Raw genomic sequence first — 11,570 nt, 5'->3', positions numbered from 1 at the left:
CCACTCCAGTATTCTCCAGTAAAATCCCGTAGACAGAGGAGCCTGGCAGGCTGCAGTCTGTGAAGTCTCAAAGAGTCAGACATGACTGAGTACATGTGCGTGTATATACACGTACACAATCTTCTCAAGAGACTAACTTGAGAATCAGGATATTTAGCCTCCCTTATACCCCCACATACTCTGTTTATGCCTCCCTACATTTATTTGGATACTCTGTAAAATGGTCTCATCACTAAAACAAGTTTTAGAGATATTATTTCACTTTTTAGATTTATCATAAATCTTAATTTGCAAGCGTTATGTTGCCCCTTCTGTATTCTAGGTTTAGACTAGGGTTCAGGAATAAACATTTATCATGACTTTTTTTTTTTAGTATTATTGCTTTATAATGTTGTGTTAGTTTCCCCCATACATGTATACATAATATCCTCCCCTCCCTCGGGAGCCTCTCTCCCACCACTGCCCCCAAGTCCCAGCCCTCTGGGTCATCCCAGAGCACCGAGCTGAGCTCCCCACGCTGTGCCTCAGCTTCCCACCAGCTAGCTGTCTTACACATGGTAGTGTATGTCAGTGCTGCTCTCTCAATTCATCCCACCCTCTCCTTCGCCCCAGAAATGTTTTGTATAAGGAGAATTAAAACATATTTAAAACTAGACACAGGAGTCTGCTCAGCCTTCTTATACCTAGCACCCAGTTCTAGCAGCCATCAGTCCCTGTGCAGCCCTTACCCTTTCCATATTCCCATCTATATCCTCCCTTCCTGCATTATTTGAGGCCAGTTCTATATGTCATCATCAGATTATATGCAAGGATCTTGATATGTATCTGTAGAAGAAGATAAGGCCTTTTAAAAAGAGAACCACAGTGATCACACCTCATATTTTTATCTTATGAAGTATATAGCTTATATACATAGCCAGGCGGCGCAGTGATGAAGAATCCGCCTGCCAGTGTAGGGAGACCCAGGTTTGATCCCTGGTTTGGGAAGATCCCCTGGAGGAGGAAATGGCAACCCACTGTAGTGTTGCCTGGAAAATCCCATAGATGAAAAAGTCTGACAGGCTACAGTCCATGGGGTTGCAAAGAGTTGGGCACAACTGAGTGACTAACTCTTCACTTTGCCTCATACTAACAGGATATTTATACATCAAAAAAAAGATGTATGTGTGCACATATATACAGAGTGTGTGTGTGTATGTATATATGTCAAGTATACAAAAATGTTTAAAAAACACAGTGAACATTTATATGGGACTTCTAGGTTGAACAATTACCATCCTTTTACCATATTTGATTCTCTCTATATATACATACACATGCATTTTACATATACACACACATATTTTTTTGCTCTAACATTGTGGACATCATTACTTCTCAGCACATGAGTTCCTAAAAGTAAGAACATTCTACATAACCATAATACAATTATCAGACCTTAAGAATGAATATTTCTGTATCTGATAATCCAGTTTATATTCAGATTTCCCATTTGTCCAGAGACTGTTATATACCCCTTTTTTTCCTAACTGGAATAGTTTATGTTCACACATTACATTGTGTTGCTTTCTCTTTTTTTGGTCTCTTTGTCTAAAACAGTTCTGCCAACTTTTTTTCCCCCGTGTGACATTGCCTTTTTAAGAATCCAGAACAGTAATCATGTCTTACATTGGATTTATCTTATTCTTTCTTCATGGTGCTATTTAAATTAATTTTTTACATTGTGTATTTCTTTGTTTTAATGTTTTGATTGGGTTTTTAAGAAGACATGCTTTCCTTGTTGTAACCCCTTAGCCTGTTTCTCCTTCTTTCTTATACATTCTTAGCCTTTTTAATTTCACCTCTGTTGCTACAGAACTTTCTCAGGGAGGCTGTATGAGCTCATTTCGATGGAATAGAGGTGGAGACTTTAAAGGTCGAAAGTGGGATACAGACCTGCCCACTGATTCTGCTGTAAGTCCTCAGTTTTATTTTGTTTTCTCAGTTTGACATTTTTGTTATGGGTTTATTTTTCCATTATAAAATAAGCATTAAAAGAACTTACAAGGAATTCCCTGGTGGTCCAGTGGTTAGGACTCACTGCTTTCACTGCTGTAAGCCCAGGTTCAATCCCTGGTCAGGGAACTAAGATCTGCAAGCTGCATGCCGTGGCTGAAAAAGGGAAAAAAAAAAAATTGAAAAAAATGTTTTTAAATAAAAAAACTTTAGAAATTAAGTAGAAATAAAAAATTAAAATTGTACTGGCATCTTAACCCAACCACTGTTAATATTTTGGTGTATTTTCTTGTTTTTTCCTTACTTAGATTGTGCTATTTTTAATGTTTTTATGATAGATGTAATCGTAAAATTTGTGTCCTGCTTTTTTTCACTTTTCAGTGTGTTTAAGTATTTGCATTATTACTCACTGTCATTTAACTGACCTAAAAGTTTTGGAAATATGTAGTGGCAGGGGGGATTTTTGTTTTTCTATCTTAAATACTGTCGGGAGTAACATAATGTATGTTTCTTTTTAATTTGGGGTTATGACTTTAAGAAAGATTCCTAGAATTAGATTTATGAGATCAAAGACTATAAAGTTTTCAGCATTTAAATGTTTCTCAAAATTATGTTTGTTTTTTTTAAATGACTCTTGCATGTGAAAATGAAGTTTTAAATGCTGATACTCAAGAGTTGAATATATGTGTATTTTATCTTGATTTTGCTGTTAATTAACTATATGAGGGTGAATAATCCACTTAACACAAAAGTAGGAATGTCTTTTATCTTTTCATTTTATAGATTTCATCTTACAAATATAACCACTTGAAAGCATTTTTGCTAATTCTTTCTCTGGGGAAAAATTTAAAATTTGCAATCATTATAAACAGATGTTTGAAAAGTACTACACATAGGTTTTCATGCTGACTTTGAAAAATTATTTCTTTGTCTTCAGATCATCATGCATGTATTTTGCACCTACCTTGATTCCAGATTACCTCCACATCCTAAATATCCTGATGGAAAAACATTTACTTCTCAGCACTTTGTTCAGACACCAAATAAACCAGGTATAAACAACCTCTCCTAAAAGAATGAGTTGAGCTTTTCACATGAAATAATATAGTGGGGGCTTTTCGTTCGTTTTTTAATGTAGCCTATTTTCCTTTACAGATGTGACAAATGAGAATGTTTTCTGCATTTATCAGAGTGCTATCAACCCTCCCCATTATGAGCTAATCTACCAGCGTCATGTCTACAATCTTCCAAAGGTACTTCTAAATATAGCAGTTGTTATTACTAATGTCATGGATGACTTGCTTTGATATTTCTTTTAAAATTAGATTCTCTTTATGAAATAGGTAAACTTCTTAAGTTAGGGGGAAAGTGCTATTTTTATATCCCATTTTTTTTTTAAATTCTGAAAGTAATATATACTTAATTTGGAAAAGTATGAAGAAAAGGAAGAAAAATTCATTCCATTACTTAGAGGAAGCCGTTACTATTTGGTGGGGTTTTTTTTGTTCTTTTTTTTTTTTAATTTCATTTTGGTCTTTCTTTGCACTTTTTTATGGGTTGAAATCATATTTGTATAGTGTTATATCCTTTAAAAAATTAACATTATAACATAATTTTCCATGACTTTAAAAGTCTTCATAAAAACACTTTTTAATGACTATTTTAAAACTTCATAATAAAGATATAATTTATGCAACCAGTCACTCCCCACAGTTGGATATTTTGGATGTTTCTAATCCTTCATTGTCATAAATACCTTTATGCATATGACTGTCTGTATTTTGGGTAATTTTTTAGCTCAAAGTCCAAAAGTGGAATTCTAGGTAATAGAATATTTTCAAGGCTGTTAAAATATATTATCAAATTCTTATATGAAAAATTTTATTGTACCAGTTTACACTCCAGGCATTTTACTCTTAACTATAAACATCAGTTCTGTTGATGACCTTTGTGGTTATTTTGTTACCAGCATCTTTACTAAAGAAATTTTATGTAGACTAAATCATAAATTGTATCCTTCATTCTGTCAGATACCCAGGAGAGGATATTTCATTTTTTTTTTAAGTTTAATGTTTCAGCTTTGTAAGTGTAAATAATTTAGGCCATTTAAAGAAACACTGTCTTTAAAAATCATATATCCTAAAGATATTTTAGTCAAAATACTTAAATCAGAGTGGACAGGTATAAGGTAATCAATAAACTGAAAATCTAAATCAGGAGCTATTAATAGTTTGATTTTAGTGCTAGCAAAATGCTGCCTTGTCCCTTGTAGATAAAATAAATTTACATTTAATATATTACTTATACTGTTATATATCATAATGTATTTTATTTTATTTATTTTTTTAATATTTATTTATTTGGGTGAGTTGGGTCTTTGTTGCAGCATGTGGGATCTAGTCCCCTGACCAGGGATGAAACCTGGGTCTCCTGCACTTGGAGTGCAGAGTCTTAGCCACTGGACCACCAGGGAAGTCCCCATAATGTATTTTAAAGTGTGATTAAAGGTTTTTTAATCTCAACACTTTTGTTTAAGCTGTTAATTTTGGGGATAGTGTTTTGTGTGTAGGATATAGGGGTACTGACTTCAGAGTATCTCGCATCCAGTCCTTAAATGCTGCTCCCCTTGTGTGAACTTCCCAGTATGTTTATTTCTGCTTATCTTTCAGGTCTCAACTTAAAAATATCTCTTCTCAGGGAGGCATTGCTTCACTGCTCTGGTTTTTATGTATTTGTTCCCATGGCACCCTGCACCTCCTCCTCTCTCAGAACATTCATCACATGTTAGTTCTGAGTTTCCTGTCTGCCTTTCCTTCTGCTAGACTTTAAGCTCCTTGATTACATGGATCCTCTCTGATTTATTCACCACAGAAGTCCCACTTATAGCACAAAAGTAGGCACTTCATTTAATGAATGAATGAAAGCCTGAATTACATGGAATTCTGAATTAGTAGAATATAAATTGATAGGATCCGCACTTACCTCTCAGACTGAATTTTTATTTTGGTTTGGTTTAAATCTTGCTGGGTCTTTTCCTTTGTTCCAGGGCCGAAATAATATGTTTCATACATTGTTGATGTTCCTCTACATTATAAAAACCAAAGAGTCAGGAATGCTTGGGTAGGTATTTGACAAGTACTTATTTTATACAGTTTTTCTTATGTTCGGATTCTGCAGAAGGCAGCATCATATACTGAAAAGATTTGTGGACTAAACAATACAAGACATGGCTTCTAGTATTGGCTCAGCACTTACACTAACCAGTTCTGCCATCTTGAGCAAGTCCATTAATTCTTGGAACCTCCATTTCCCTATGAATAAAAAGGCAATTCAACCACATTATTGGCTTTTACAGTGGTGTCCCCCAGAGGGACAATTCGGATATATCCAGCTCTCGCCACTTTAAAATTAAAAAAACAAACAAACCAGCTGGAGTCCTGTTTGTTCAGGCTATCCCATTTCAGACACAGAGCCTTCTGCAAAATATTTACACTTCCAAAGAGACTGACTCAGCACCCGTTCCATAATACTGTTAATTGGAATGGAAAAAAGGTCAGTTGAAACTATTTACTTTGTGTCTTCTAAATATTGAGTAATGAAGCTCACATACTGTTACAGTAAACTCAAAATTGCTGTCTTGTCATTTTGGTGATTTGAAATTTCAGTGCTTTAAAACAGTATGTGTAGTAAATGGACCCCAGCTAATGCTGGGTAAATCTGGTAATGCATGGGCTAGAAGTCTGAGAATCTGGGTTCTCAGTGCATCTCTGCCTGCACTAAGTAACCTGAGCCTAAAAAAATGAAAAGGGAAGAGCTGAATAGAAAGCATCAGTCTGTTCAGCTCTGATCTGCATGTTTCTGTTCAGTTCTATTTACGTGTCCTATTTAATGCAGGTTCTAGAACGGCACTGTCCGACACAGCAGCCACCAGCCACATGTGTGTGGCATTGAGTGTTTGAAACATGACTAGTCTAGGTTGAGATGGGCTGTCAATGTAAAAGATCCCCTGGAGGAGGAGATGGCAACCCACTCCAGTATTCTTACCTGGGAAATTTCATGGACAGAGGAGCCTGGAGGGCAACAGTCCACAGGGTTGCAAAGAGTCAGACATGACTGAGCATGTAGACATGCACTACAGTGTGAAATACGTAGACTAGAATTTAAAGACCTAGTATCAAATAATAAAGTAAAATATCTCGTTAATAATTTTGTATATTGATTGCATGTTGAAATAATATGTTGGATATACTGAGTTAAATGAAATATATTATTAAAATTATTTTCACTTGTTTCTTTTTACTGTTTAGTTTTTAAGGTTATATATTATATTCTGTTGGACAGCACTGCACTGGAGAAAGACAAACTCCTGTCTTTAATTAAACATATTAGATGCAAAGATTTTGGGGACATAAACTGAGATTTATAAACAGCTTTCTAAGAAATTTATCAGCTTCCTGTAGCATGTATTTTTTTAATGTAAGAAAGATTAAATTAGAAACTCGTTTTTGTCAGGCATCTCTGCTACCATGGTTCTTTTTTATTTTTTAATTACAAAAATAACGCATGCTCAATGTAGAAACATTTAAATAATACAGCAGTGTATAAACTAGAAAGTGAAAACTCCCCTCTGATCAGCTTGCTCTCAGTGCCACTCCTTCAAGGTATCCACTGGGTTATCAGTTTGAGGTGTATGTTTTTCCAGTTACTTTATGGGGAAAGTTGATTTTGTTTTTATTTTTCATTTTGTTTAAAAAATATATTGTACCCAAACATATTACCTTGTGAGCTGCCTTTTAATCTTATGGTATAGCTTGGATATTTTTCTGTGTTAATAAATAGACTTTTTTTCCTAAATTTTCTAGCAGCATTTGGTTATAGATATACATATATTAGAAAGATGGAATGTGCTGTGGTTTTGTAAATTTTCATTTAAAAATGTTTCTGGAAGGCTATTTTTTGAAGTGGGGAATTAATTTAGCAGTATTTTAAATAGTGAATTTTTTATTTTAATTGAAAATTTATCTTTTCCTCTAAAAATCTAAATCAATAATTGATACAAGCTTATGTTGAGTGCCATATGTAGTTTGTCAAATACATACAAATGTAAAATCTTTAAAAGTACTTAGTGGGGCAGTGATTTACTCAGAGGCCCAAAAGAATTGATACAGTTCTTAAAGTGCTTATCTTCTCTGACTGAGCCCCTTATATGTGGAAACATAAGTGAAACATTTTAGACTAAAACTAATCTGTTTTATTTATTTGGAATTTTTTTTAATCCAGGGGAAAAAAACTGAAACTACTAGCTTTTAAAATATGATTGATCTTTTTAATACATTGTAGGACAACCAAATGTTAAAAACTGCCCTCCTGCATCATAAAGGAAATAAACAAGTGGCTCAAATATAGTCCACTTGGAATCATGCCCATAATACAGCAGATTGATACAAATACATTATCAATTCAGTGCCACATATTTGTGCAGTTACTGGAATGAGATGAATGTTTTACTCCCAAGAAGGAAAAAAATCTAGACAGAATTGACTGCACAGTAAAGTGTCCTGATTAGCAAAAGACACCATAAATGAAGTTTGAAACTAAGTGACAAACTGAGACAAGGCATAATAATTGTAATGCTTAGAGCAAAGCTAAGTTAATATCCATCATATATAAAGAGCACGTAAATTAGAAAAGAAAAATACAGAAAATGGTCAGACATGAACAAAAGACTTTTTCATAGAAGAGTGTTGTGCAGATGGTTGATAAACATGAAAAGAGGCTTAGTCTCATTTACAAGCAAGCCAAAATTAAAATTTGTTTTTTCCCTATCATACTGAAATTTCTCATTTGCCATGTTGTTGAGGATATGGAGAAATGAGAAAACACAGTTGATGAAATTTTGAAGGGCATTTTTGGTACATTTAAAAAAATTTTTTATCAAAATTAATACATACTCATAATTTTAAAAGTTACAGTGTGCTAAAATTTCATGACAGAAATAAGGCATTCCCAGTATTCCCCAAGCCCACCTCCCAAAAGCAACTGCTTAAAACTCTTCTAGCTCCAGATAGTAGAGCTGTGTAGTGCTCCTTTGACTGTCATCCTGTTAGATGAGACATTGTTCTCTTGCGGCCCTCTTCTCCTTCCCTCTTACTTTGAATATTATTTTTGTATTATGCTCTGGAGTAGATTTTTCTTTATATTATGTGCAGTAAGGCTTAATTTAAGCTATATTAGTAATACCCATATTTACTGAAGTATCCCAAATAATTAGAAAACTCCTAATTGAAATCAAATATGTAAAGTTCTCTAAGAGGCCTAGCACCTCTAAATCTCCATTTTAAAAAATTTAATTGACACTTTTACTTACTTGCTAAAATTGTCCTGTTAACTCCATCTGTTGTAATAGTTCTTGAGTTCCACTGAAAAATTAATTTTCAACACTCCATAAACTGTTCTAAATTTGGGTTTTAAGCACAGGTAAGAAAGTAATTACTGTTACTAGAATTCACCTGATAAACCATGTATAACATAACTGATTGCAGAAAAGCACTGAATGTCAATTAAACTTGTATTCCTTGTAAAGACTCCTGTTATTTGGGGGGGAAAAAAGACCTTAAATGCTTGGCAATCAATTTCACTAATTTTTTTTTTCTTCTTTTTTTAGGAGAGTTAATCTTGGCCTATCTGGTGTGAATATTTTGTGGATTTTTGGAGAGTAGTGGATAATTTAATTCCAAATATTTGGACTTTTATTTGACTGAATCAGAAGTTGAATCTAAGCATCTGAGTCCCTGCTCCTTCTGATATAAGATACTATGTGCATGTTACAGACTCTTTAGATGTACACAAAAAATAGCTAGTGTGAAACATATTCTACACCAAGAAAATTACCTTCAATTTGTTATCATTTCAGAAAAAACCACAACCCTTCAGATTTTTGTTGAGCAAAAACAGTGCAGTTACCCCTTAATTAATTCGAGTCCTTCTTCCTTGTAACCATCAAATAAGAATCATTCACCTGATTGTTCCCCACAAAATTGTTTTTTCAGTTGAGTTACTTAGTATAAATAATTAAAAAGAAACAAGCAAATTGCTCATTTTTCAAAAATGTCTGTATTTCCCCAGTGTTTGGCAAATCAGCCCAAGGCCCAGATTTAAAGAAATGAGATAAACTTCTAAATAATGTTAATTCATGTGTATTTTTAAAATACTACTGAAAGAGATTTGATGGTATTAATGTTTAAAAAGTCAGCTGTCTATGAAGTTCACAGTTTTTGAACATGGTTTGAAAAATGCCACATGGTCTCGGTGATGCCCTCGCCCTTTCCACTCCAGTCTTGCCTTACCTCTCTCCTTCCGTGCCCCAGCCAGACTGGCCCTCTCAGTGGCCCCCACACACTCCCACTGCTTGAGACATTCCTGCCCCACTCTTGGTCTTTCTGACCCTCCTCAGTACCCTTATAAGTTCTGCCTAAATGTTACTTTCCCAAGGGATTATCCCTCCCCATCCCCTTTCCATTCCCACCACCACCACCACCCAAGTCCCCCAGGCCCTCTGTTCTCTCTCCCGGTACCTTTCAACTTAGCTTCTTATCACCAAGAAGTGGTTTGAAATCACACTTGCACGTGCATCTTTTTATGTCTCTTTACACCTGAGCTGTTCAATTCCAGCAGCCACATAAGGCTGTTAAGCACTTGAAACACACCTTGTCTGAATTGTAATGTGCTGTGAGTGTAAAATTACATCAAAGACTTGATATGAATAAAAGACCATAAACTAAATAGAAAAATAAAAAGTCAACTTGGGTTAAATTTAGCTGATAGAATTAAACTATTTAGGTCTTAGTCAAGAGGCTGAAGACATCAAGAAAACAATTGCCTTGGTTTTAATAACTCAGTTTCACTGTTCCCTAATATTGAGTTCCGTTCTTTAAGATCATATGCTATCTTATCTGTTTAAATTTCTTAGATGTGTTCAAAATATCTGGAGAGTAGGAAATTACCAAGTTTGTAAGTTTTCCTTGACTCTCCATCTATTTTTTTAAATGTATAAGTAGTATATCTAAGGCTAGCTAGCATCTGTATATGTTTTCTGGGTTGACATATTATTAGAGACTGCTTTACCTGGAAAACCAGTATCTTCTCAAAAACTCCCATGCCGGTGTTATATATGCTGCTGCTTTTGTATAATTTGTAAATCTTTTTCCTGCTTTTAAAAAGTCAGAAGGAAAAAAGTCAGTCCAAAAAGAGGAGGTTTCTGTCTTATAACTGCTTTTGATATGTGCTAAGTTTGTTTGTTAGGATAAAATACCAATTAAACATGTTAAATATAAGAACATGTTACAGTCTAAGCCTACCATTTCAAAACTTCGTGTATCTACTTCACAATTATAAAAAATAAAAGATAATGTGTCATTTCTTATATTAAAGTTTATGTGTCAAAAATGCAATATATAGTAAGTATTTCACATAAAGTCTAATGGTACACGTTAAAAAAGGAAAGATTTTGTTTGCCTACTAAGGGTGGTATGGGTTACTATACTCTGGGTAGCTTTCATATTTTAATTTGTCTTCACAAATGTCTCGGCCAACATATACTTATTATAGCTTTTATTAAAAATACTTTAATGAATTAGTTTGAATTCATACTTCAAGAAGATACTGCATTGCAAATGTTAATTTTTTTGGTACTTCTGAGTAAATAATATTTTCTCTAATGTTATTTATAGTATATTTCTCACAAATTTTTCTTCACTTGACTCATCCTTATGGGGTCAAATACACTTAATCTTCTAGATTATGTTCACTGTATCATTCTTTCTTCTTTATGAATATCAGCCTTTTCTTCAGCCAGATTTGTTTTAGAAGCATGTTTAGGTGTTTATAATTTAGTTCCTACTGTGACATAATACTGTGTTGCTTGGCTTTCTCAAACAGATACACACTTAAAGCTGATATTTCAATGGTGAAGACAAGCAGCATATATATAGTTGGCACTTCTAAACTCAGCTTTGTAATATATATATAAATCCTTTGAATGAGGGCATTCCTTAAAGGTCAGGCTTTGGTTCTCTGTCTCACTGTTTATGCTTTTCCTTAAAGGTCTCATTCATTCTATGACTTACTCTGCACTTGATTCCCAAGTTCATCACCAACCATAACTGTCTCTCCTGAGCTCTAGTGTTAAATTTCCTGTGACCTGTCAGACATTTCCACTTGGATATCCTGCACATTCTTCATGTGTGGCACTGAATTCATATGTACTGAAACAGCTCCCTCTTCTCATATCCCTTTCTCTGTTCATTGTCCTACTAGTCGCCCACACTCAAAAACTCTGCTTTCATCTTGATTCCTTGAGCTCCCTGGGTCCCCAGTCCAATCAGGCAGCAATCTCATCCATTCTTTCTTAACAATGTCTCTTGCAGCTGTCCCTTTCCATCTCTGCTGCCACTATGCTCATTTATATCCTTATCAACTCACATAGGACTACTACAACAGCCTAATTAATCTCACAGCTTCCTAATTGTTGCCATGCTTCCAGATTTTCCAATTCATCCTGCATGTCCTCCTCAAAT

The 11,570-nt window shown here is 34.4% G+C and overlaps 1 protein-coding gene across 3 annotated transcripts in view; it reads left to right on the top strand.

Annotated features, from left to right (window-relative positions):
- The window catches only part of TMEM209 (transmembrane protein 209), a 28,857-nt gene extending 18,230 nt beyond the window's left edge, over positions 1 to 10,627 (top strand). For 2 of the 3 annotated variants that reach the window (XM_043463715.1, XM_043463714.1), the window contains exons 11-15: positions 1,856 to 1,953; positions 2,933 to 3,047; positions 3,151 to 3,248; positions 5,042 to 5,115; positions 8,660 to 10,627. In XM_043463715.1, coding sequence (XP_043319650.1) covers positions 1,856 to 1,953; positions 2,933 to 3,047; positions 3,151 to 3,248; positions 5,042 to 5,115; positions 8,660 to 8,714 — 440 coding nt within the window. In that variant the 3' untranslated portion in view covers positions 8,715 to 10,627. The remainder of the gene's footprint in view (positions 1 to 1,855; positions 1,954 to 2,932; positions 3,048 to 3,150; positions 3,249 to 5,041; positions 5,116 to 8,659) is intronic. The other variant, XM_043463716.1, reaches the window with a different exon arrangement.
- The last annotated feature ends 943 nt before the right edge of the window (positions 10,628 to 11,570 follow it).

Source organism: Cervus canadensis, chromosome 3 (genome assembly GCF_019320065.1).
Source record: "Cervus canadensis isolate Bull #8, Minnesota chromosome 3, ASM1932006v1, whole genome shotgun sequence".
Classification (NCBI taxonomy): Eukaryota; Metazoa; Chordata; class Mammalia; order Artiodactyla; family Cervidae; genus Cervus; species Cervus canadensis.
Note: the sequence above shows the minus strand (reverse complement) of the source record. Positions and strands in the feature narration are given on the sequence as shown.